Source organism: Clarias gariepinus, chromosome 21 (genome assembly GCF_024256425.1).
Source record: "Clarias gariepinus isolate MV-2021 ecotype Netherlands chromosome 21, CGAR_prim_01v2, whole genome shotgun sequence".
Classification (NCBI taxonomy): Eukaryota; Metazoa; Chordata; class Actinopteri; order Siluriformes; family Clariidae; genus Clarias; species Clarias gariepinus.
This window is the reverse complement of record NC_071120.1, coordinates 18,584,757-18,612,390: the sequence shown is the minus strand read 5'-3', so window position 1 is coordinate 18,612,390 and position 27,634 is coordinate 18,584,757. Positions and strand designations below refer to the sequence as shown.

At 37.7% G+C, this 27,634-nt stretch overlaps 1 protein-coding gene across 2 annotated transcripts; it reads left to right on the top strand.

Annotated features, from left to right (window-relative positions):
- Positions 1–460: 460 nt before the first annotated feature.
- Positions 461–26,583, top strand: si:ch211-204c21.1 (disabled homolog 2). Of its 2 annotated transcripts, none has more exons than XM_053480933.1 (15): positions 461–746; positions 12,000–12,203; positions 17,744–17,892; positions 18,515–18,613; positions 18,722–18,853; positions 18,975–19,058; positions 20,069–20,092; positions 20,208–20,240; positions 20,718–20,780; positions 21,646–22,233; positions 23,018–23,171; positions 23,352–23,852; positions 23,950–24,029; positions 25,087–25,188; positions 25,351–26,583. In XM_053480933.1, the coding sequence occupies exons 2-14, from the start codon at positions 12,122–12,124 to the stop codon at positions 25,153–25,155; spliced, it is 2,058 nt and encodes a 685-aa protein (XP_053336908.1). In that variant the 5' UTR covers positions 461–746; positions 12,000–12,121; the 3' UTR covers positions 25,156–25,188; positions 25,351–26,583. The 2 variants fall into 2 exon arrangements, with proteins under 2 accessions (XP_053336908.1, XP_053336907.1); XM_053480932.1 differs by having other exon boundaries at positions 462–746; positions 25,348–26,583.
- The last annotated feature ends 1,051 nt before the right edge of the window (positions 26,584–27,634 follow it).

Below are 27,634 nucleotides of genomic sequence, written 5' to 3'. Positions count from 1 at the left end.
ACTACACCACGTGTCGCCCTATTTCTTAATAATCTAATGCAAAAAGCTATAGTTATAGCTTTCAGATAATTTTCTAATGATATAATGCATAATAAGGTCATAGCTATAGTTTCTGGATCATTATTCTGCATTATATTTTTATAAAATGTCATCGCTATAGTTTCTGGATCATTTTTTAATAATGTTTCTTTGTTTCAGTCTTTATGCATGTCTGGTCGTCTGTCTACCTCCCTGTCTGGCTATCTATTTTCCTGCCTAATTGTCTGCTTCCTTGTCTGCCTGTCTGTCTTCCTGCTTGTCTTCCTGCTTGTCTGTCTGTCTGTCTGTTTTTTGATAATATACAACAGACCTTTAGTGTGTGATTTAAATCCTTACCTCATTCACACTCGACAAGGGGCGTGTGTGGTGGGTGGGTGGTTGGTGTGTACGTGTGTGTGTGTGTGTGTGTTTGGCTCTTACAGAGTTAACTGGAAGCCGTGCTGAAGGCGGCACTCTGTGGGGGAGTTACTGCGTCTCAAGCCGCCGCTGCTGCAACATCACAGCGCATTCCTGAGCAGAGCTGCTAACATCTGACTGCCACATCTCATCTCATCTCATTTCATCTCATCTTAGATCATCTCATATCACATCTACTGAAAAGCGAGCCGCCTGCACTGCACCGTAAAGCCCAAACCCCGCCATCCTCTCCACGGGCGCAGCAAAGACAACTATGCATGGTACGAGCACCACTGGATCACACCACGTCGGTGAGTAACAACGATGCGTAGAGGGGGAAAAACTGAATGTGTGTATAGAAATATTAGTAAATAGGAATAGTAACCTGTCATGTGTATTTAAATCATTTATTTAAAATAAGACGTCTGGTAAAAAAAAAAAAAAAAAACACACACCTTTAGTACAAATTAATGATTTTCCCCGTTTCCTTGTGTGGTCTTTATCTGAATTGTAGCCTTTAACATGGAACTGGTTATTTTAAGGCTGGGAGTGTAGTCTGAACACGACGAAGCCGCATATCTTACGGCATTAGTGTATTTACGCATGACACACACACACACACGCACACACACGAACGCCGGCCTGTTTTTGTGTGTTATGTTTTGACATCTCAGTTTCCCTCATTTTGACCCTTTTGCTCGTCACGACGTGCGCGTGTAATATATAATGGCTGTGTTTCAGATCGCGTGCCACGCGCGAGCTCAATAGGCTTCAATAAAACATAGCATGTGGTGTGATAAACTGTGTTAAAGCCTGTACCCGACCATTCCTTTGTTCGGATTTTCATTCTTCCTTCACTGTGGATTTTTTTTCAGTCGTAAAAAATGCTTTACAAATTGACAATCAGTGTATTCTGCTATTCCTATCTGATGTGTCAGCCTTAACTAGCTTGTGTTTATTAAGCATCTGAAAACCCATTTAGCTTTTCTAGCATATAAGCTGAAGTGTTTTGAGTTTTAAAGACTAAGTGAGGAAATTACTTAATAACCCTTATCAAGAATTGGTTCATTCTGTATCCTGTACTGCCTTTAGGCGGCACCGTGGCTTAGTGGTTAGCTCTGTGGAATTGGACCTCCAGGGTCCTGGCTCTATTCCCGCCTCGGGGTCTGTGTGTGCGTGGAATTCATGTTGCTTGGTGGGTTTCCTCTGGGTACTCCGGTTTCCTCCCACAGTCGAAAGACATGCAGATTAGGTTAATTGCCGTCCCCAAATTGCTTGTAGTGTGTTAATAAGTGTGCGCAAGTGTGTGCGCCCTGCGATGGATTGGCCCCTATTCAGGGTGTACAGCGCTTTGTGCCCGAAGTCTCCTGGGATAGGCTCAAGCCCCCCCCCGTGTCCCCTGTATACAGGATAAAGTAGTATAGATGTTGAGTGAGTGAGTGAGTGGTTAATTCCATATCCTGTATAGCCTCTATACTCTACCTAGGCCACTGGTTTACAAAAGACAAGACCTTCACTCATTACTGAAAAACGTACCACCTAGTGTTGAAACATGACTGATGTCTTCTCATGCTGTTTACTTAAGGAGAACATTGTGTACAAACACTTTTTTCCTGAATTCAGGGATGATTTAAGTCTGTAGGAATGTGTGTGTGGACCTGGACCTTTACAGCAGTCCAAGATGTGGAAAGGTAAAAAAGAAAGAGAAATGAGAGATGACAGGAAGAGGGAGTGGGAGGGGTGAAAAAATGTCAAGGAGACCTAGAAATAACCATAATTATGGCATTTTTTGTCTCTCTGTCTTTGCCCACTACCTCGCCACCCTTCATGTTCTATCTAATGGAGGAAATGCCACTGTAAACTCAGCGTTCTTCGTTTCATGAGGAGCCGACAGGACGTGGAAGTGTTTTTTTAAAGAGAGTTTCAAACAGTTCGGAGCTGTGTAGGGTAAACATTATAGGAAATGTCAGGGGAAAAATGCCTATTTTCTTTTTGTGGCTTCACAAATGGCCAGGGATAGAGACAAGATTTAATCTCAAAGAAAGTAACTGCACCCCCCACTTAAATATCTTAGTTAAGTAAGATGTTTAAACACAAGTCATTACTGTATGTTTAACTGAGTTGTAAGAAAAAAATAGCATTTTTTGGGGGGGGAATAGCAAGTTTTGAGTATGACTCAGAGCGAGACACTTGATTTTTTTTTTCTTTTTCCCTCTCTCTCTTTTGGTACAAGGCTTGCAGTTTTATTGGAAGCAGATGTTGGCGCTCAACTTAATTTCCCTCCTTGAGTCATTCCTTCTCTTTGCCTTGCTCTAAAGCATTTCTTCTTCTAACCTATCCAACTCTCAATAGAAGTAAAACAAAAAGTTTGGTGAAGAAAGTTCAGCAAGGACAAAGAACATACTGCAAGGTCCCATTAAGAGTAAAGAACATTTTCATTTGAATTTTCTTGGCTGTCTTGTTCTTTTTGTATGAATGGCCTAAAAAAGAACTACTATTGTATTTCACTGGCAACGTATACAGGTCACTAGAGAAGTCAGGGTATCTCTTTTACACGACAAGCAGTATTTCATTGGGGTGGCCACATGCTGAGGTAAAAGACCTTTGCACTGGATGTTTGTTTGTGTCCACTTTCCCCCTCTTGTGAGGAGAGGATGAAAATCTGGACAATCATTTAAAGCTCTGCATTGCTCCATGGTAGAAAAAAAAGAGAGAAAAGTAGTTTCAACCAGATGTGGAACAATTTTTTTCCCTTTACTTTAAAGCTGGAACTGAGAATGCCACTTGACCTCCATTTCACATAAATTTAATAGTTTGAATTCTGCTCGATTTGAGTAACATTTGAGTTACTGCTTAAGTAACTGTTCTTGACAAAAATCTCCTTTTGGTGTTAAGAACTTCATGTAATGGTGACCCAACATGTTCTCACACTTGCAAATTCAGTTCTGGCTAGTTAGTTTACCCCTTAATTACCTCAGAATCATTTGATGCTGGGAGAGTTGAGGAAGACGGGATCTCTCTCCGTACAGGTTTCTCAGGAGTTTCTCACACAGTTTTATTGCAAAGTTGATTGCAAGACTGTAAAAACATAATATAGTATAATTGAAAAATAAATGGTCAGAACTGGCTTTCTCACTACCAGTAAGTAAACAAAGGTATTTTAAAAGTCCTTGAAGAAAACTGCCATTTTCTGGTGTTTGGTGTTTGGTTGTGTTTTAATAATCCAACACCACAGACCTTTTACGACCACACAAGATGACAGCCCAAAACTGGTTTATTGTCCTTGTTTAGCATTCACTCTTCTATAACGTAAAGTCTCTACTAACCATGGGAATGCTTGGTGAGAAAACACACTGACCCTTTCACATGTAACAGGTCTGAGCTAAGTTTATTGTGAGTAAAAACAATATCAAATCAGGGTAATTATGTTAACAACTGCTTTTGGTAGACTAACCTGCTTATTTTCATTTTTCGGGAAATGAAAGCACCTTTAGACGTCACTGTACTGAAAAGGTATGTTTATCTTGTTACTCTGCCCTGAGCAGAAATTGCAGTTATTACATGCACCTTCCATATGCACAGATAACATTTACTGTACTTTCTGCTCATCTGTTGCAGTTGGTCAATGTGACTATAACCCACCTATCAATGAAAAGAGACCACCAAAGGACCACGATTGAGCTGATATTATTTAGGCAGTAAAATATTCTCAGCACAGACTTGATAATGAAAGGAAATAGATGCACTGGTATAAGTGCTCCTGTGGTGGTCCTTTTCCATAGATGGACAGGATATTTAGAGGAATTAACAAATTATTCATAGATGATTCAGACACTAATGGTTATGACAACAAAGTGGACTGCTCTTACATGTACCATTTAGCCAAACAAACTGGCATCTCAGTATCCTAGAACATGGCATTTCTGATATATGATAAACTTATAACTTACAATCCGAAGAATATGGCAAATTATTTTTTTTTTTTACAAGTTAAGCTTTTATTTGTCACATATTCATTACTGCACAGTGAATTCTTTAATAGAAGCATGCTTGATCTTTTTGCTTGTTTGTTTATGTGAGCCCTGCAATTTGTCTCATATATAATTGCATTATACTGCTTTATCAGATAAATATGGGTTGTATGTTATATACAGTCAATATCAATACATTTTCTTTTGGAATAGACTGTTATGTTGCACAAAAGAGCAAGTTTAGTGTTTTTTAGTTTACATCTTTGTTACTATTTACATGCTCTGGGTTGTGTAGGCACAATAGACCAACTCAATTTCATGCAAGCTTTTGACAAGTGACCTGAAGAGAGAAAATCCTCCAGAGGTATTTGTATGTGTTCGTCTTCCCTCTGTTTTCTTTGATTATGTGTCTCTCCGGTGATGGATTGTGTGTTTGCTGTGCAAAGCCAGGCTATGACAACTCAAAGTGGAACAATTTGCCAGTACCTGTCTAAGGAACATGTGGGAGTCATGGCAACTCTCCAGGAAGTGCACTGTGAAAATCATCTGTCCTTGTTTTTTTATTTTTTTCATTTACATTCCTCTAAATCTCACTCAGTTAGGGATGACTAACTGTTGACTGGAAATAAGTTTGGCAGTCCTTGTTTTTTTACAGCCTGGCCAGACCTCCTTTTAACTCGGAGCAGTTAGCTATGCAATGATGTGTAGCAGACACATCGCAATATTAACTGTTCAAAGGAGATTATTGCATATTTTGGATGCCTTCAGTATTGTTTTACGATGTGGAAAGAAATAAAAATCAGGAAAGACCACTGAATTAGATAGTGTGTGCAAACTTTTGACTGCTAGTGTATATCAGGCAATACCAGGAGAAACTGTGGAGTGGATATTAAAGAAAGCATATCAGATATGAGAACTGGAAAGTTTACATATTAAATGAATTTAAACTTTATTATGTAGAGCCGAATGATTTGTTAAAAAAAATCACATTGAGATTATTTTGACACATATTGCGATTGCGATTTAAACTGCAATATTTAAGTATTAAATATGGTATTTTTTATTCAAATGTAAGATGTTTGATAAAATCTATTTAGCACGTTAAGTTTTTTTTTTTTTATAAAACAAACAAATACTTAAATTTCAAACTTTATAACAACAAAGATTATTGTACTGGTCCACACTGAGACAAAAAAAAAATTATGCAATTAATTTGCGCTGTTCTTTTATTATGCTATCTTTTTTGGGGGGTGGGGGAATTTTTTTCCGATTTTCTGAGAGAGCTCAGCCAATCAGCTCTCTCTAGGTCGCAGCATCACCCGGGAATCAAGCTTGCGATCTCCGGGCGAGCACTTTACCAAAGCGCCACTCGGAGGCTCTCTTATTAAATTAACACTGGTTAGCCAAACTATACCACATTGTTTTCTCCTCTATACTGTAAGTTAGCAGCAAGTAAAATGCTACCTTTTCACCACAAAATAAAAACCTCTCATTACTGTACGTGTTTCATCTCAGCCTGTCATATGTGTCCCAGTGCCCCGAGGAAGCCTGTAACTCCTGCAAACAAGGTCACTTTAATGTTGGTGTTAGCTTGATCGCTACCCAGTTGCAATTTGTGCTTTCTTCAACAGTTTAATTCTAAGGTACAGTTTTTGGAGAATCAAATATTTGTGGTCATAGACCTTTCTGTAACCTTTGCAGTTTTTCGTTTGGGGTTACTGCTAAATCTCCACCCACAGAGATACTTTTTGTTTGGAGACTTGTCCTCTGTGAAACATTCCTGGCACAGTGCTGAGGTAGATGCATTTCAGCTTCCAGGCGTTTTTTTTTTTTTTCTTGGTTTGTGTATTTAGGGATCTGGACAGCCAGTGTGAAGAGAGAGGCATAGAGCCAGGGTAGAGGAAAGCTGCTGTTTACTGTACATTCATTGTTCTCCAGTATTGGACGCATCCTCAGAGTCATAGCTTTAGATCTAGCCCTCTTGTTCACTGGAAATAGATCCAATAGGGCTGAAGGTCATATCAGGCCAGAAATCCAATAGGTGTAAATATGGAGTGTTTGATGTGGGACGTAGTTTTGACGAGGAAATGCTGGAATCATTTGTTTCAGCGAAGTAAGAGGCTTTAAAGTAAAATTGTGTTCCCAAATGACTTCTAAGGAATTCTTTGGAGTCCTGAAAAAGAAAAGAAAATACTTTGAACTAACAGCAGAGGTGCTGTAAGAGTTTGTTTTATAGCCAGTCTTTTAAGATGTCGCCAGGAAATCAAACTTGGCATTTCAGAGCCTTTTGTACCAGTCTCTTAGTGTTATATCCAAAAATCTAAATGTTGGACATGTTTTCAGTTTGTTTTTGTTGAAAAAAAATCATCAGATGCATTTGACATATTCATAGCAGATAAATATTTGGTGATCAAAATCAGATCTTGAATATATACTATATATGTGGAGGGGATGGGCCCAAAAATGTACACACACTTCAACATAAAAAATATTCTATATACTGTATGATGTCATATGATAGGATCAACGAAGTGGGACTACTGACATCTTTAAAGGAAACATAATACTACACAGTGCTGCCATAAAAAGGGCATAGATAACAACTATTAAAGTGTGTATACATTTTTTGGGCCCCTCTATATTGTTGGTGTGCTTCTTGCCTATGCAGCTTCTTTACACTACTCCCTTTCGTTACCACCCCTTTCTTGGATAACAGTGTTAGGAGTTTTTTCATGTAGAACAGGGTGGAATTTGTACGAGGTTGGCTAATTAATTGCTCTACAATGTCGCAATATGTTGCTTCCTCAATCTGTACGGGAAATGCATCCAATTTTGTATACCGTTGGGATGTTTCCATGAGTAAGCACAAGTCAAGGGTGTTTCAAATCTCTGTGCTGTTCTCTAGCTTGAAAATGTACTGTCTGTTAGTGTAGTTTTGACAGGAGTGTTGGCCTGTCTTGAACCTATGTTGGCAGTATGTCAGTCAAGCACTTTAGCAAACTGTTACTTGCTATGCTAACTTCCCTTTCAGAAGGAATTACCTCAATATACGGAATCGAATAAGAACTCAGATGCCGTTTTACGGCTCATAAACCTTTCTTTATTCCTTTCTCCGTAGATGTTGTATAAATGACTGCTGTTCAGATCGAATGAAAATGAGGCAGGTAATGTGGCTTATAGCGTACATAGGCATGTAAAGGTGCGTAAGAAATGTTGGAAGGCAAATGACTGCATAAATAACTATAGAATGGCTAAATAATTTATTAAATCAAAAGCTGTCAAGCTCGCATTAGCAGACTTTACACTTCATTAGATACACTTCAAGCTGTTCATATGGAATAGTAATTATTATAGGAGTAGATGAACTATAGGAATGAACTATGCAACTATGCAATCCTTAAGTAATAATGTTTAATACTGTTCGTGTCATCTGGACAAAGATATGTTAAACAAGTTTTAAAATTTGGACTTAAATGCTTAAGTATGTTAGAAAGAGAAATTTGGAAATCGTCCATAATGCGCATGGGTGGGGCTAAATCAGGTGTAAAATGAATAAGTGGGGCTAACCTGCTGTAAAGTGAATTGGTGAGTATAATTAGGGGGTTTTTACATTACGGCCATAGAATCATTTTCCGAGAACATTTGACACCAAAGTCCATAAGAAGCAGTACGCTGTTTTAATGCAACGCCATAAGTCGTTAAGTCATAATGTGCGCATAGTTTAACCTAAACAGCTGATAAAATAGAAAGACACACAAGAACGGCTCATAAACAAAGCAAGCATAGCTGGGAACGGAGACCAAAAACAATGTAAGCACTGAACAAAGGTGAAATGGAGAGAAGGAGGGAGCAATCGTTCCTGGACACAGTACAAATTAATCATGTCTAATGTCAAAACACCCTAAATGTGTTTATTACATGTGATCCAAAGCAGTGAAACAGGCAAGACAAAACAACACAAGCTCAGTATTAACTACAGTATATGAAGCTGTAATTAATAATTATAAGATGTACCATTTGTTACAGACAACATTTTAAGCAGTTATTTATATGATTGCATGCTATCCTTTCAAAAGCATGGATGCATACAGTTAACTATATAAGTATAAGTGTGCAGGTCTGATTTATGCTTTTGTAATTCTTTCACTGCCTGGTACCAGCTCTCAGACATGATTTAGGTTTGCATGCTTCCAGCAAGAGTTCACGAAGAACCAGCTTTGCATACAGCTTTAGACGATTAGCTGCATCAGACTAAGAATTCTGATAAATGTCCTGCCAGTGCATTTCTGTCAGCATACCATGATTTCATTCACCAAATGATTCTTATCCTATTTCCCGGTTATTATTCTGGATCTCAATGCGCACCAACTATTAGACGCATGATGTCCATGGAGGATTTTGTTTTGAACACCATGTACTCCTTATACAGCCACTCTCTTTATAATATAATCTGATCTCTGTGTATAGTCTTGCAGTTCTATTTACATACATTACTACTTGCTAAAAAAAGCTATGGTTGTGAATCGGTTGCTGCTCAGTGAGGTGCAGCCGATTAAAGCATGCGAAAGGAAGTGTTAATGTCAGGTGGCAGACAAAAGTGCTTATGTTCACCCAGGCTGAAAAAAGAACAGGAAAGGAAAGTGGGTGCAAGATAATAAAAGATGACCTTTTCCATTTTGGGAAAAATTCAGGAGAGTTTGTCGGCAACTATACATGCTTTGGGAATTACTCGTCCGTAAACAAGACTTCTCAGAATGTAATCCAAGTTGTGTGTTTAGCTAAGGATTTGTAAATCCTGTTCCTTAAAATTTGGGAACATTTCATTCTCATTACTCACAAGTATGACAATATGCTAAGATTAATGATAACTGTCGTACTGCTTCCACTGAGAATGCATGTATAGAATTTACACTGATTTCCTGCTTTCGAATAAGTTGACATGGGTGAAAAGGAAAGACGGCCCAAATATTTGTGCAAAGGCCTCGCTCTGATTTCCTAGATTGAAAACAAGCGCAAGAAAACAATCAGCCTATGTTCTGAGTAAGGTGGAGGCTCTATGGGTCCCAGATGCAAGGGAAGCTCCCATTTCCTTTAGCCACATATTTGGTGACGTGTTTAATAGCTTGAATACTAAGGCAAAGGATATTGACAGCATATGTTCTTTTATCTGTTTTAATACCAGCATTTTTTTATATATATTTTTTTCTGTTCTTACACTACATACTTGTACAAATACAATTATGCAAACTTTTTTTCATTTCTTCAAGGTGTTTTAGAGATTATAGTAAGAAAATCCAAATGTTATTAACTGTAATCCAGCAATTACAATTTCCACCAAGAAAGAAAGCAGTTAGTCGAGTTCAGAGAATCTATAACCACTGCAGTGCTCGCTGCTTAAACAAAGGCTTTGTTAGGACAGAGGAAACACGAAAAAGTGTTTTGAGAGATAAGCTAGCTGAATGTGAGGTGCGGTGTAATAAACAATGAGCACACGAGCACGGACATTTTTCGTTACATCAAATTCAGGAGCTTTGTTCGGCTTCGGTTGTACTCAGGGCCACTTTGATTTCTGATGCAGTGGGAAACTCTGACACTTATTTATGCTTTGGACCAGGATAAAAACAAGTCTGTCTGTCTGTCACACATTCCCAAATTTGATGCCTGACCAGTACAAACTTAAGATTGTAAAAAGGCCCTTCGTCAGGAGGTTTGTCTGAATTTTGAAATACAGTGTGCTACATTGTGCCAGAAATCTTTTTTTGAGCATGCTTAAAATATTCCAAGGTAATCACAGGCTATAAAATAAATTCTAGGAATTTGTAAATCATTTGTAGGTGGATCATTACACCTCTTCAGGACTAGGTGGTTCTTGTCTGCTCCCAAAGAGTCCAAAAATAAGCCGAATTTCTACAATTTGCTCCTGTTCAACTATGAACCTTCCTAAAGTGTCACAATTTCAACTTTAGATCAGACAAGAATTGCAACAGTCCTGGTTCAAACTGCTTTGAACATCACTTCCACCCTCCGTATCACATAGAAACGCTGGCAGGAGGAGGCAGCAAGTCTCAAACAGCATATACAATAAATACAACTATACAATATATATTTATTGTAGTCTTACATCTCATGAGCACTACACGAACACTTTTATGAATACATTTAATGTGATTTGAGAGCATTAGCGCAAAGCAAGTGAAATATTTGTCCTGGGTTTTAAAGCAAAAACATTACTGGCAAAACTGTCTACAGGTGAAGTATTATAGCAACTAACAGGATAATTTTATCCTTAATTAACCTTTGGATGTGCTGTATTGTGCTGGATCCTATCTCAGGAGACTTAGGGCACGAGGCGGGGTAGACCTTGGACTGGGTGCCAATCCATCATAGGGCACACACATACACACACTCAGATGCTCATTCACACACTATGGGCAATTTGGCATCTGCATGTCTTTAGACAGTAGGAGGAAACCCACCAAGAACGGGGAGAACATGCAAGCTCCGTGCACACAGACCCGAGGCGGGAATCGATCCGGCATCTTAGAGGTGCAAGGTGACACCACTAAGCCACTATGCCACCGAGTGAGAATGTGCATTCTTTTAACTTTGCGTTAAATTGGCACATCCTGCAGGATGTACCTCGCCTAGCGGCCCAGGTCCCGTGGGATAGGCCCAGGCCTCTCGCAATAACGTCTATGGTTTGCACTCTTATTATTGCTTACTGTGTATACTGGTAGAAAACTACAATGGCAGCATTTGAGTGCCTTGACCTTGGCCCTAATTTTTTTTTCTTAAATACGTGTCATTATAGTGGTAGCTGCTACATCCAGAACAGATATCTGTATAACATCCTGATCCTGAAATAGCTGTCTGATATGCGTTTAGCTAAGACAGATTTTTACAAACAACCTATTGTAAATCTTTAAACTCCCAAGACCTGTTTATGTGCCAAGATTTATGATTTATACCAGGGAGTCTAAAATTACCCCTAGACCGGTTACATTAAAACTTCTGTTGTTCTGTCTTATCAGTGCTTTCCATTCAAGGCTACTGTCTCCGCAGTCACTGCTGTGCAGGTGTGAACGTGTTACACCAATTCATTTGCTGCAGTGCGAGCAAAAATGGATGCCCCACTTGCGATTTGCATGAAAGAAGACCAGTGCAATGATTCATTGTTTGTGATCTGAGGGTGTACCTGGTGCCGTTATTGATAAGACTTTGTGCACAGTATGGAGAAAATGTTTTGATATCTGCAAACAGAACACAACCATATTTTATATTTGTGCATGCCAAAATAGAATTGTTTTTACATAAATTAATTAATAATATCACATCAATCATGGCTACATATTTCTCAAGTGCTACATATTTCTTTAACCTAGAATATTTTAACTGAATGTACACTTTCACAAATTTTTACATTTTTCTTTATTTATCTTAATAGAACCTAAGTTTTACTGGTCTGTAACTTTGCAGCAAAGCCCTACGTGCAGTTTTTCCAAACAGCTTGCTCTTTTTTGCTCCTCGCTTTATTATTTTATTTTTTTACTCGAATTCTTTTGCTCAATCTTTTCCTCTCTTATGTCTCCCCAGCTTATGCTTTGCTGAACATGACCCACTGCTGAGTCAGGCTATAGCACGCACACTACACACAGTGGAGAGAAGGACAGAGAGCTGCTTTCGATCACCCCGTCACGTGAGGCTGGCCTCAAAAAATGTCTGCAGAGGTGGAGTCCGGCATGCCTCCAGCCGAGCAGGCACCCGTGAAGACACCGTCCAAGAAAGAGAAGAAGAAGGGTATGTGAACACGCTCAGTGCTGAGGGGTTACAACAGGGTACATGCACAATTTTTTTTTTTTTTCAACTTCATCTTTGTGGGTCACGTGCAGAGATCTGGTTTATGTAAGGTTTTCTAGTTTGACGTACAGATTGTCTAACTAAGATTCTTTTGCAATCTTTTTCCCATTTCAAAAAAGGCACATTTCTGTGTTTCGCTGTGATGCAAGATATTTCAGGGATGTTGGAACACTTTATTAGTTAGCTAGTATTGTGCAATTCATTTATATATATATATATATATATATATATATATATATGTATCTATATACACGTATACATATATGTTGATGTTAAGTTTCCTTACATAGGGGAATACATGAATGAACAGATTTGTAATGATTAACAGAAACCCCATTCATCTTGACGAATACAGGACTTCTCTTTTTCTTGTTCTTTTTCCCTTTACGTGGAAAAAGAACCCACAAGGTCATCAGTTTGACGGGGTAGATGCCAAAAATAAACCACAGACGCAGAATAATGCTCCAAGTATTCACAGTATTTTGATGCAAGTGTGTTCATTAGGGATCATTACGTACTTTTATTCTGTAGAACATCCCGATCCTGAAATAGCTATCTGACATGCTTTTAGCTAAGAAACATTTCACAAACAAGTTATTCTAACTCTTTCAACTCCCCAAACCTGTTCATGTAATAAGATTTATGTTTTATATGAGGGAGAGTCTAAAATAATATGCACGCCGGTTATATTAAAACGTCTTGGAACGGAAACATCCTCAATTGCCGACCCAGAAAAAGTTCAAAATCAAGCACTTACAGTTTTCTGAGATTCTCAAGGGCCAGTATTGGAACATTATCATGAAAAAGGTTCAGCAATCAGCAGTGCTGGTTACAGTGAGATGCTTATTGAAGAGCTGAAGCCTAAACTTCGGACCACGTACATGGTTCCTTAAGTTTCTAACAGGGTTTAGAATTCAGACGGAGTTTGAGACTGATACAACAGTGTCCCTAACATAGCATGTGCAGTTTATGTCAGGCACCTCTTAGTGTTGTAATGTTACCAATCTGATCAATTTCCTTCAGAAATAAAAGAATTAGGTGCATCTTAGCTCCAAAATTACTCTACAGTTGTAAATACTGCTCACGCCAATGGTTTGCTCTTGTTGGTATTGTTTTGAAGGCATTTTCGCATCACTGTGTTAGAGGCATTCGTTTAACGTGACCCCATTGTCATGTAGTTGAAGCTGTTCCAACATTTCATTAAAGTCGTTTTAACTTTAAAACTACCAAGTAGGGTGACTTAGTGGTTAGCACTGTCACTGTAGTTTGTGAATGAATGTCCTGTATGTGTCTTCCCTGTGATGGATTGGCACTGTGATGGGTCCAGGGTCTACCCTGCCTCGTGCCCCAAGTCTCCTGGGATAGACTCCAGGCCCCCCGCGACCCTGTATAAAGGGTAAAGCGGTATAGACAAAATACTCAGCTTCTTATAAAATGAATGGCTCGCATTCGCAAAAAAACTTACATTATAACCATTGATATGTTGGAGAGAGATTTATTTAGTATGATTAGAAGTCTCCAGTGCGAGAGACTCCTAATCATACTAAATAAATCCCCACTCACTTTTGCTCTATTTATAGTTGATAATTTTTCTATATCTTTATACTGTAGTTTTCTTCTATCTAAAGGATAAATGAAGAGCTACCTTCCATATTCCCTGATCAAATACACCACCAGGTTACTGCTATATTTCTCTACGTCTTAAGGCTTCAACTATCTGCAGACTCTAAAAGCCTCCATACAGGATTCTGTGGGCCTAGTTGACCCAATAGTTCTTTTTGTTAAGCGAGACCCAGTGCACAGCAATATTGTTTGCCTTTGCCAGGCTTGCTCATAGTGGAAGAGTGCACCGGTGATGGATTCCATTAGGGCTGTCTCCACAATATCTTCCAGCTGCAAGTGCAAATCCCTCCCCACCCTGTCTGTTTATGATCCCTTTTCACAGGCCTAAAAACAAGTGAAGTGTTTCTCCCAGTGTCATGCTGGGGATCTTAAAGTGACTTGGGTTACAAAGTGCATCTGCACAGACCATGCCGTAATGCATCATTTAAAAACAAGTGCAGCTAGATCATGTACGATGATACGGTGTCATTTTATGTTGTCCTAGCTTGCCCTAGTTTGCAAAAAAAAAAAAAAAACAGAAGACAAATCTGATGTAAAACAGCCATGGCATGACTGTTCCAGTTTCTACATTTGCTTAAAAGAAACTACTTGTATCACATGCCTGTATCTGCAGGCTCATTTGTAAATGGCTGGCTTTTTTAAGCACTTGTCACTTGGCATCGTCAAAGCACCTCATATCAGGACCACAGTGGGAAATGTTTAGTCTGAAAATAATGCAGTCTTGCACATGAGGAACTTAACAGGTCAGAGGTTACGTTGTAGCGAACATGTTCACTTGAAGTTGTGTTAGCAGACAAGAAGCAGTAATGGTTCACCATCAGAAAGCCCCAATACATCTGCAAGAGAGTGCAATACATTTTTTTTGTTACATCAATGACTCATTTATTCATTCATACATTCATTTATTTGGACCATTGGGTGCGAGGCAAGAATACACTCTGAATGGGACCCCAGTTCATTCAGATACTTTTAGACAACTTTGCACAAGTGATCCAAGGGTACGATTCTGGGAGGTGGGAGAAAAATAGAGTACCTGAAGGAAACCCGGGCAGACACAAGAAAAAAATTAACCTGTGAGGTGACCATGTGTGCCCAGTGGCCTTTATAACACAAATTTTAATTTCTGTCACAAATTAACAGATAAATAAAGAATTACAATCATAGCTCTCATGGAAGTGAGAAGAAATATCTTGAGCCTTTTTATTATTTCTTTTTTTTACCAAGCGTTAACTAAATGTCCGTGCTTCATTTTTATAGTCACATTTTTACACCAAGCCTTGAAACCTTCCTTTTTATATGACTAGCCGGAGTCATCAAAGCCAATTGTGTCTGATCTGTTTAAAAGGTGGAGGAAGTGCCTGAAAGAGGCCTGCACATTCACTGGTATGGGGGTTGTCCTGTGTCCCAATGATAATACTTGGGGGGGCGGATCGCCAGTCTGTTGAAATCCTGCATGGTTTACAAGTCAATAGCATCCCTTTGCTTGTTCACAATGTCTGGCTGTACCCATTCTTTCACTCCCTCTCTCCGCCCCTGCCATCTAAACAGGGCTGACAGTCGAGTGGAGAACCCCGACACAATTAGCTGAGCTCTAAAGAACGAGAGTGTACAGAGAGAGAAGAGAAAGGGCCAATAGACTTGGACAAAAACAGACAAGTCAAATACGATGAAAGAGTAAGATTGGAGGAAAGCAATGCTAGATAGCAAGAGAGAGAACGACAAATCAAACGGGAAAGTCATGCATGTTCAGAGACGAGTCGTGCACCTGCTCAAGTTGATTTTTATTGGGTACGTCAATCCGATTTTGTAAAACACATGCATCTAGTTTATACCCCCATGTTTTTTTCTGTAGCGTCAATACCTCCGATTTTAAACACACACACTTGCCTTAGGCAATGGGGGAAAAAAGTGTTTTCTTTGCTGTCAAATATAATTTTAACATATTTTTATTAACCTATACTAATACATACAGTATGTAACCAACCGGTGGGAAATAATAATTTATAGTCTGTGGGTCACCCAGAACAGGATGGCTTAGAGTTCCTTAAAATTTCAGTCTTATAAGTCACGTCTGTTGCTGCTGGATTGCTCGATAGGCATCTAAATCTAGATCTGGATTTCAGTAAAGCGGTAAAGTTAAATTTAATTGATTCCGAATGATTTCACTTGAATCAAATTGTGTGAACTGAAGGATTTCTGACGATGTAGGATCTCTAGACACTGTCATGCATGATAAAAGGGTTATAGATGATGAAGTTGCTTTTTTTGACACTTGATCCATGTTGACCACATGAAGCAGTTAAATCAAAGTCACTGACATGAGAAGACCTTTAAGGGAACTACAAAGGTTGCCTAATAAGCACCTAATCTAATGATGGGTTGTGGGAATTGCAGAAAAGCTGTTCTCCAATTCTGAGATATTAAACAGACAGACTAAGCCAAGAAACACGCAGCATTTAGTTTCAGTCTAAACAGACTATGCTGAACAGTTTGTACTTTCTCACTCTTTCTTCCCTTTGATCAGGATATATGACTCAACAAATTTAAATAGTGTTTAGTTAACAATTTAAGACAGAATAATTTACAACCGGCCCCCCACCCTTTTTTATTTTGGGCCATAAATTCACACTTAATGTGGTTTTGGGTGTCATGCATAATAACAGTTAACTCTCATGAGTAACAAAAACAGAATCTTTTGATAAATATTGTTTTTTCTATGAATGGGAAGCTTTTAAGGAGCTAGATTTCATTTTCGTAGCTTTTCAAAGTATTCTATTAGGATCACTCAGTGCCTCATCTTTTTATCATCCTTATATCGCATAAAAATACAAATATGTGAAATTTGTGTTTCAAAATCTCAACTGAAAGTAGAAGTAGCCTGTCAAAAGTCAAGGTTAAAAAGTGTCTACACTAAACTGTGAGTATTTAAGGGGAAAAAAAACAACCAGGAATTTTTTTCTCACTGCCAGATTCGATGCATGACTCAATTTGTATTTAATGTTTGATTTTATTAGATGTGGCATTCCGACTGGAATTTAGCAGTCATCCTTGCATGTTGGAATTTATACACTTCAGAAGAGAGCAAGTGGAACTAAAAAAGCGTGGCTGGTTGTTGTAGTTACACTATTATTGCAAAATATTTTGTTATTTATACTTGCTTAATATGATTTAAATTAAGAGAAGCATGATGGGTCTCTGGGCACAAAAATAAGTCCTAATGATTTTAGTACTAGTTTAAATAAAATGTGTGTATTTTTTTCCAGATTTCATTAGAGTTAGGTAAAGTACAGTATATTAATTATATTTAATAATTTAATTTAGACATATATGCCAAAAAAATCATCAGGAAAGGGCAAATACTTTTTCACAGCACTGTATGCTTAAGTAATAAAAGTAATAATCTTTGCTGCAGTTATAATACATAACATACTGTATGTATGTATTACATAATAGCTTGTGTCAAAGATAAGACGACATAATCCGTCAAATATTTTTAAATTATGACAAGATAATAAGAATAATTTGTTATTTTATGCAATAAAATTGCTATACTACAATTTATATTTAGTATGGAGTGCTTTATTCTTCAAAACCTGCTTGATCTGAGTCGAAAGGACATCTGCAGTACTTTGGTGTCATTTGCTCAATCTATACCTGCTTGACATCCCAGCTTCAGAAAATAAAATTTCTGCCAAATATTCTTTCCCATCTAGTAACCACATAATACCTGGCATACGTCTTTGGCAGTGTCCTAATTCTTTTTTTTTTGACATCACTGTATATGACTTCATGGCTATTCTAAAATCCTAAAAAGTGTTTATTTTATTTAATGTTGCTTATGCATATTTTTCTCTCAGCTTTAGCTACACCAGAGAAAACAGATGAGTTCCTGCTGGCCAGGTTCAAAGGTGAAGGTGTTAGGTACAAGGCTAAGCTGATTGGAGTGGACGATGTGCCTGAGGCCAGAGGGGACAAAATGAGCCAAGACTCCATGATGAAACTAAAGGTACTGTAGGTGAAGTTTAACAAAATGCATTAAAAAAACTCCAACTGACTTGAAGTGTTCTAATAGTGTCATTGTTTTAAATAATGAAAAAATATAAAATAATAAATGGCTTATTCAAATTTAAAATATTTTCTTATGCTCAAGAAAGTGCACATGTTATCAGGGTGTGTATCTATGACTCTGAAGTCACTAGGTACATTAAATGAAAGAAATGTACAGTATGTGCAATTTGTGTTATATACAGTAGAAGCCTAGACATACAGTAATACCTTGTAGTTGTAATATGTTTTAGTGACTTAGTAATACAGATGCATAAAATACAAATTAAACATCGAAATTGTATATATATATATATATATATATATATATATATATATATTTATTATTTTTTTTTTACAAATGTAGTACAAACTTCTCAACATTTATTTGATGGTACAGTAGGTAGACAACCAAAAGTTTTTTTGCGAAAAAATGTAAAATGCACGAAAATGCCCTATTAATTTTTTTAATCATATAATTCATAACAATTTACATTTCGGACTATGATAAGTTCAAGAGATATTTTTAAGTTAAATGATGTGAACTAGATTTCGCACTTTATAAATTTGGGTCTGTTTCTTAGGGCAAGGCGGCAGCTGCTCGCTCTCAGGGCAAACACAAGCAAAGAGTTTGGGTGAACATCTCTCTCTCAGGAATCACTATAACTGAAGAGAAGACCGGGGTAAGTCTTCTTTGTCATTCATGGCCATAACTGTTTGCCTTCTTACTTTGGAAAAAAAAAAGGTTATTGTTTTTTCTGCATTAATTATATGCAATGCCATCTTTGCAGGCAATACTGATGGAACATGCAGTGAACAAGATCTCGTTCATAGCTCGCGACGTCACGGATAATCGAGCATTCGGCTATGTGTGTGGTGCAGAGGGCCAGCACCAGTTCTTCGCCATTAAAACTGCCCAGCAGGTCTGAAGGGGTTCCTAATGGACTTGTTTTTTTGCTCAAGAAAAAGCTGATTATTTTTTTAATATATTTTTGATACCTTGTTAACTGTAGAAGCAGACTAACAGTTATGTTTCTTTTTCAGGCAGAGCCTCTTGTTATTGACTTGAAGGATCTCTTTCAGCTCATCTTTAATATGAGGAAAAAAGAAGCAGAAAGTTCAAAGAAGGTACAGGATGTGTTTATATTGGATCACTGCATGCATGGTCACATCCCGAAATTGCAGTTATACCTTGCTAATTACAACTCTCACCTAAGGAAGCAGCTATTCTTATGTTGTCAGAATAGGTTTTATGAGAATTGTATATATAGTAACAAAAGCTGTCAAGCCGGACATCCAGACCTTACCGCCTCAGAGGTGTAGAATAGTTTTTTTTTTTTTTAACACATACAGTGGGGCAAAAAAGTATTTAGTCAGCCACCAATTGCCTCTCATCTTTTTAAGTGGGAGAATTTGCACAACTAATGATTAACTAAATACTTTTTTAAGTATCATAAGTCTAATGGTAAAAGCTTGATTTTGCAAGTAAAGTAATGCGTACTTTATTATGTTTGGAATAAGCATGACTCAATCTTTGAGGACTCAACACTCCTAGACAACCTGGGACTTGGGATGAAATTTCTTGTGAATGAAGGCGTAAAACAGATTGACATTTACAAAAGAATTCAAACACAGTAAGATGATGATGCTCTTAGCCTCAGTAAAACATTTGAATGGTGCAAACGTTTTAAACGAAGCCGCATGTGCATGAATAATGATCCCTGGCAAGAATGCTTGGAACCTACTACAGTTAAAAATTCTAAATTGAAGATTCAAGAATTTTATTTGTCACGTACATGGTTGTACAAGTACAACAGTATTAACATGCAATTGTGACTGGGCAATCCGATCATGGCTCCGCCGTTCTGAGAAGTCTTTCTACCTTGACGGTGTCTAAGCACTAGTGATACGCTAGGATAATTTCATTAGTGTAGCAGAGAATTATATACAGAAATAAATGGTGTTTTTACTCTCTAATATATATATATATATATATATATATATATATATATATGCATTCAAGTTGTATATACTGTATGTATCACAGATAGGTATGTGCTGTATTTGCCGTGTTTATTGTATCTTTTATGTTTTGTTATATTTGATATATTGCTAATCTGATATCATCTCCTCTTCAGGAAGAAACAACCAAACCAGTAGAGGTAAGCATCAACCATTGCTGATATAGTAAATAAGTAATAAGAGTTTCTACTTCTATATAAAACCATTACTTTCGTATGACATATTTATAGAAATAAGTGTTGTTTTTCTCCCCAGAATGGAAGCGATGCCTCACTCAGTAATAGGAAAGTAAGTATTCGTTATGTTGTGTTTTTGTGGTTTAGGGTTTAAACCAATGGCTATGCATCATTCAATATGACAACAGCAGCTTACAATCTGGAGATATTTATTTTTTCACCTCAGTTCTGACAAGATTACTATCTCAAACAAAAGCCGTAAAGTCATGCCTAAAGCTCTAAAAGTGACCCTGTGACTGAATTTAAATAATTCAACTCAAAAACAAGTCAGTGACCCAAACCAACAATATGACTTGAAGGATCTCTTTTCATCTTATTAATGAAATCTTGGTTTAGATCGTATGAAAAATACAAAATCTAAATTCACTTTTATTCAATGACTGACATTTTAAGTTCATTTTAACTTTTTATTGTTTTGTGGCTGTATGAACTGTGCATGACTTGCAGTCATTGGCCCACATTTACTCTGTTAAGCATAAAATCTCCTGTTTTCTGCTGTTTCTCCCCACCCCCATCCTATTCCCTCCAGGGTGTGGAACAGCTGGACCTGTTTGGAGACATGTCAACCCCGCCAGACATGAATTCTCCATCGGTAAGACAGAGTCAAAACAGCACCATGTGGTACACTTTTGCTTGAGTTAAAAAACAGTAAACGCACTACTAAATAACCAAGTGGTGCTGGTAAACAAACACCTGATGCTAGTAAATAACCAAAAAAATGGAGCAAGATCCTTGTTTTTCTCTGCTCTTTACCAGACCCATGGTATGTCAAGTGAATTAGACATGTCTGGTTCCAGCTCACTTCTCCAGCTGTGTTTTTGGACCTTGTTGTCCAAACTCTGGTCTGTTCACGAAATGTCAGCTATAAGGAAATGAGGTTTTTGGAAAAAGTAGAGTTTACCGCCAAGAATAATAACTGACGTTGTAACTTACACAAGGCTCAGTTGTTGGAGGTTCTAGCACATGAAACAGATTTTTTTTATTTCTCTTTGACTTTAAGAACAATAAGAAAAAGTGTTGATTGGTCAGAAGAGGGTTTATAGAAAAAGCTTCTGGCTCTATCGCTGGAGTCCATTGATCTGGAAAGCATACCGTAGTAACCATTATTGACACTGTATTTGCTTGTCTTTTTTAAATGCTTAGTCCTAATAAAGTGTTTTTTTTCTGTCAAATTGCAATAACCATGAGAGTTAAAGTTCAGGTAATATTCTGATAAAATAGATGTCTGTGAAGTCATTACAAGTGTTTTAACATAATTTTGTTTAAGTCATGATTGTGCATGAGAATTATAAAGGTAATTTAGTTGGTCAATCATCATAGCATGACAATATCAGTTATTTCATATCATAAGCTGAAGACATACTTCATTTTTATACCTGGTTGCATGGTTTTTTGTTCCTTAACATTCCATTGGATAGTAGTATTATACTCCGTACTGATAAGACTTTTTCTCTCAGGAATCTAAGGACATCCTCTTGATGGATCTGTCCACTGAAATAGACAGCAACCAAAACTGTGTGAAAGGCAACCCTTTTACCAACTCATCTTCTACCCTCAGAGCCCAGTCCAGCCTCTCGCCTGAGAACCCCTTCTCCTCTCCGCTCAACTTCTTCCCCACCCCTAGCCACGATCCCTTCCGGGATGACCCCTTTTCCAAAAGTAACAACGAAACCGGCAATCACAACTCCAACTCCCACCAGTATTTCAATGGCAACACTAAAAACGGTGACTTAGACTATTTGGGCCAGCAGTTTGACCAGCTCTCCAACAGGACAATGGTCCAGGCACTCAGTAATGGGCAGTGGCCACTAGGTGGCAGGCCAGCAGAGACAAGTGCTTGGACTCAAAATAAAATACCAGAGCGGGAACAGAATGGCCATAGTGGAAAAGTGACACCAGATCCATTTCTGGAAACTGCTCAGAACGGTGTGAAGCATGAGAACGGAAGCAGGCCTGAAGCTGCTGTCAACCAAGCCAAGGATTCTATTATCATAAGCCCTCCACCTCTTAACACAAAAGCTGGCCGAGGAAGAAGGGCTGTGAAGGTGAGGACTAAAATATATTCCTCTTTGACATTTAATTTTATTAGTTTATCTGTTTTTTGCTGTTTACTTTACAAACACAAGACTATTTTACATGTGATTTGATACAGTTACAGTAACATAATATGGTTGCAATGAGTTTTTGGCTATGCATTTTGTCAGGCAGGTTGTCAATCCTATCCCAAACAAAACAAACCTCAAAAAAGCAAACCTATTTAACTTAAACCACAATGTTATCTTAAGCATGTAATAAGCTTATAGTTGCAATCATACAGTTTTGTGTCTGGAAGCATTTTGAACCATTTATTAAAAAAAAAGTCAAAGCCTATATTAGGGTTAATGGAAGATTTGTTAAGTCATGTGGGTGTAATGAATGGTTACACTTAAGACCCAGGAAGAAGGCTACACACCTGGTAACACATCAAAACCGTGAAATTATATAGTCTTTTTTCTGTAAAAAGTAGTTACTTACATGCTTAACGTTAAAAACAACTTTAGAATTTGTTAAAAGTCAGAATCGTCACATTCAGCATGACAGTAAAGTTCTAAGGTCTCAACATGATCTTTACAAAGGTCCATACATTATGTCCTAATTATTTGATCTGATCTTTTAATGCTTCAGTGAATGAGAGAATATTAGGTAAGAACTGACTTGATGTCTCGAACTGATTTAAGTGTTATCTGTTTTTTTGTTGTTGTTTTTTTTTAAATAACTTTGCAAAATGTCAGGGTTTTATACTGTACTGAAATTTCTCAACAATGTCTTTAATAATTTTTAACTTCTCAGTCCCCAACAAATGAAAGCCTTGCTCCTGATCCATTCACTTCAGCCACCCAATCAGAATCTCCATCTCCTGCACAACCGGACTGTACCCCAGTGAGCTCTGTTGATTTTTTCAGCAAGAGCCCCAGCAGCACCTCAGACACCCTCGCAAGCCTTGGTAAAATCCTTCAAAATTTACAATTTAACCTTTATATCATTCCTTTGACCTTTCTAACAGTTGCTGAGAAAATGTCACAATCTGGCATTTCAGGAGCAGTTTAAAATTTATACCTAGAACCATCTTGTTTGTAAGTGAAATGTGGCATGTCAGCTTATGGGTGCTGTGTCTCTTTTAAAGGAGGGCTGTCTCTTGGACACTCATCTTCCTCCTCTAATCCTGGTATATCCACGTGGAACGATTCCTTCTCTTCAGTGTTCCCCAGACCTACCGACGTCCCCAATGCTTTCACTCAGCTTTCGGCCTATTCCACCACTCCAGCACAAAATTGGGGAAGCAGCCATGGAGTTTTTGGGACTACATCCAATCAACAGCTTCCATCCTGGCCACAGAACCACACCTCTGCTTCTAATGGATCCTGGACTCAGCATTCCAATTTAGGAAATCCCTTCCAGTCCAGCATCTTTCCTCCAGCTGACAACCTAACGTTAGGGGGACAGCAGAGCCCCAGCCCCCCTCCACTGATTCCACCACGGGCTGGACCCATCAAAGAACCCTCTAAGGTGGACACAGATGCCTTTGTGGACCTGGATCCATTGGGGGAGAAAGAAAAGAGGGACATCAAGGAGATGTTTAAGGATTTCCAAATGGCTAAGCCACCAAATTCCCTGGCTAAGAATGGTGAGAAAACACCGTTTTTCTGTTTTCAGTTTGCCTTGAATTGCACTGAGTATACATCAATGTAGGCAAGCTGTTTTAATAGATGTCATTTTTACAGAACCACTAAAAGTTGGTGGCCAGAACCTGTTCGATAGTCCTTTTGGATCAGGTGGTTTTGGAGCACTTGCAACTACTCCAGTATGTTTTTTTCCCCTTTCTTTATGTTTTATAATTGTGTTTTATTATGATAGTATGACTCTTGCCAGGTTTTTGATATTATTGAATTTTGATATGTTACGTGCACACAACAAACTTAGACGCAAGACCTTTTACCTTTACAAACTTTTTCTAATGTGTTACAGTATAATACTAGTTTGCTAGAACTACAAAACTTATTACCTGTAAGTAAGTACATACTTGTGTATTTATTATCAAGAGTATGTATGGTAATACATTAACTTGCTATGTTTGTAATCTGTCATATCAAGTCAGGTGTAAGTCACACAGGTGCGTTTTGTACTATGGCCAATAGATTGCACCAGGTGAAATGTATCATATGTTCAATTTGGTTAAAAAATGGATTGATAAATATCTTATCTTGCTGATCCTTTAACAGAATGGAGAAATTTTTAGTCTTAAACATTGTTTTAAAGCATGGTCAACTTTTTTTTCGCTGTAAAACCATGTTGCTGGCAAAGTTATTTTTAGGTGTAGCAGGGAAATCCTGGTGTCAAAATGAGGCTAGGGACTCCCTGTTTCTTACTGAATCACAGAATCAATTAATATATTCTTAAAAATAGGATTTTTACGATTTTGATCTCAGGCACTGAGAAAACAAAACTCGATCTGTCCATATCTCAGCAACCGTACATGATACAGTAATAAACTTGGCGTCAAAATGAAGCTTACTGAACCAGGGATCTGAACACTTGTATAATTTACTACTTTCATATTACTTTTACATGAGCTGCTGCATTGTAGAGACACACTGATAGTGAATTTTTAAGAATCAATAAAAAAAAAACATTAATGTTCAGATGACTTAAAAACATTTTTGGACATTTTTGCTTGTTTTTAATACAGAAATAAATACAATAATTGTTGTACTTGGCAGCTGCTAATGTACAAGTGTTCATAGGTATTATTTAATTCCACAACAGTAAATTATACATAAATAAAGACACAATGCCATGCTGGCTTTTCGGTTTCTCTTATGTATGCTGGTTAAACAAGTTGTGTTGTTAAATGTTTACAGAGTGCCCCTGCTATCAAGGCTGTGGGATCAGATCCATTTAGAGCCCCATTTGGAAACCCCTTTGCATGATGATCCTTCATGTTCATGGATCCACAAATTAAGGTAAATATATACTTGACCAAAGTTCGCAAGGAATCACAATGATTTCATTTGCATGATGTTGTCCGTTCCTTCCTTGTTTTCACTGAATATTACTTGTACAGCTTTATTGTACTTGTGTTCTTAGTTTGACTGCTAATCTTATAGTCATGTTTTTCACAGCAGCTTCTATCGAGGCACAAGGCTTTCCAGTGAAGTGCTGCCTTTTCCAATGTATACAGTCAAACCAAGATGCCACCCAAAAGCTCCATGAAGCCCTCCTACTTTTTTCACACAGTACCCGAGGCCAAGACGGCAGAGTGCAAAAAGAAACTGATGTTGCTTCATAAAATATATGGCACTATACCAGTGGTTAATGCAGCCATTGGGAAGAAAGCACAAACTGAACCAGTTGAGAATGCTGAGTGTCCCTTGCAGAGGTAAAAGTATTAAAAGAAAAGCGGTAACTGAAGTCGGTCAGTTCGGTGTTCTTCATTGCGGTATTATTGCTTGTGTCTTTATTTCATTCACCTCGCAGATGCTTGTTAATTTGCAGACAATTTATCAGACAATAGCCTTTTATGCCAGACTATTTAGTTATAAAGGAGTGCTATTTTATTAAGCTTTTTCCTTTTCATTAATCCACCCTGAAGAATATGGTTAAACTGATATCATATATTTCTGTATACCAGCTGGAATATGTTACTTTTGATGATGGACCGAGTACAGTCACTCCTATGGAGATGTTAGAAAAATTAACAGGCTAACGCTGGCATTTTGCTTCATATTGCTCTAGTACTCATCCAACACCATCATGGGTTGAGTGTTTTACTCCACTCTCTATTGTACTATTGAAATATTATCAAGCTTTTAATAAAAATGTGTTCAGTGGTTATGTGTGGATACTGGTCATCCCAAATCATTCCTGTACTTGACATAAGAAAGTGTATGATTTATATGTATGTATGTATTTTAAAGATGATGGTCAGCCACTCATTTTTTTAAATGACATATCTAAGAAAACATGTAAGCAAGGAGTGTGCTGTGCACTGTGAGATGTAAGGTCTGAGACTTTGATTATCAGCGTGCCTTCACCTCAGTGACTTTAAGGCTCAGAAGGAAGACTAAAAGACGATCTGCCTGTACTGTACTGGAAGTCTTGTCATACTGAACTTATGAGTTATGTGTGTATGGGACAGTGTATTTTGTGTGTGTGTACTGTATGTGTGTGTGTGTATAAATAAATATATATATACTCTATCGTGCACTATGGCATTTATCTTGTAACTGTAGTTGTTGCAATAAACTGGAATTACGGTTAATAGAATGGGATCAAAAAAGTGTCCTATTTATCTGTAACAATTTGTATTTCATCTTTTCTTTGAGTATGTTAAAATAAAGCTATTTCTGGCTCTTTAATATTGTTCTGAGTGTCAGCGCTGTGTGTATAAAAACATACATACATACTGTATATACTGTACATACATACAGTAGGTACTGAAAAAGTCCCGCTTTTGAGATACCTGCTCTTGGCTGACAGAATGATTTTGAATGAAGAATGATTATTTGAGTTACTATATTCTTCCTGGCAGCTTGAACCAATCTGGCTATTTTCCTCTGACCTCTTTTCTCAATAGGCATATCCACCCACAGAACTGTTACTAAGCTTTGTTTTTTTCCACCATCAATCTGAGTAAACTTCGGAGCCTGTTGTGTATGAAAATCCCAAGAAATCGTCAGTTTCTGAAATACATAAACCAGTCCATCTGGTATCAATCACCATGCCGCTGTTAAAGTCACGGAGATCACATATTTTATTCATTTTCTGACATGACCTTCAACTGAAGTTCCTGACTTTTTTTTTTTTTGCAATGTGCTGCTGCCTGTTTTTATGTTAATTCTTACTTACATTTTTAAATAAGGTTATATTTGCTTTTCCCACACCATACGGCAGACTGTACAGTACATTGCTGCCATAACTAATACAAGGTGAACATAAAGTCAAACCCAATGTTGTTAGTCTTTCAGCTGCTCCCATCGAGAGGTCGCCACAGCGGACCATCCCAATCCTCACACAACCTGGCACAGGTTTGCCCTCCTGACGCAACCCTGCAATTTTATCCAGACTTCATTCAGTGACTGGGGGTTGGCCTTCCGCATGGGAGGCGAGAAACCTACTACAGTGTGATAAACAGATTTTTAATTAAATGTTTTGAAAATGCAAGCTATTTTGATGGCTTTTTAAAATTTAATTTTTCTGCATTCAAAAGCTTAAGCTCTTAAATTGAAAATAGAGGCAACATTGGCCTTAATTTTGGTGTTTTGAGGAAATGTGCTATTAAGGAACTTTTCCAGATACATGGTAAAATGGGGGAAATATGAGGATATTAGAGTGTTGCAATAATAATTAATTGGCAGTACTTCATTAATTTATAAACCATATTGTAAAATCTAATTTATGCAGTTGTGT

What these genes read in the sequence shown, in the direction of transcription:
- si:ch211-204c21.1 (XM_053480933.1), top strand. Translation starts at nt 12,122, where the DNA reads ATGTCTGCAGAGGTGGAGTCCGGCATGCCTCCAGCCGAGCAGGCACCC. An exon ending in CAAGAAAGAGAAGAAGAAGG is followed by an intron (nt 12,204 to 17,743) that starts GTATGTGAACAC and finishes TTTTTCTCTCAG; the next exon opens with CTTTAGCTACACCAGAGAAA. An exon ending in TAACTGAAGAGAAGACCGGG is followed by an intron (nt 18,614 to 18,721) that starts GTAAGTCTTCTT and finishes CCATCTTTGCAG; the next exon opens with GCAATACTGATGGAACATGC.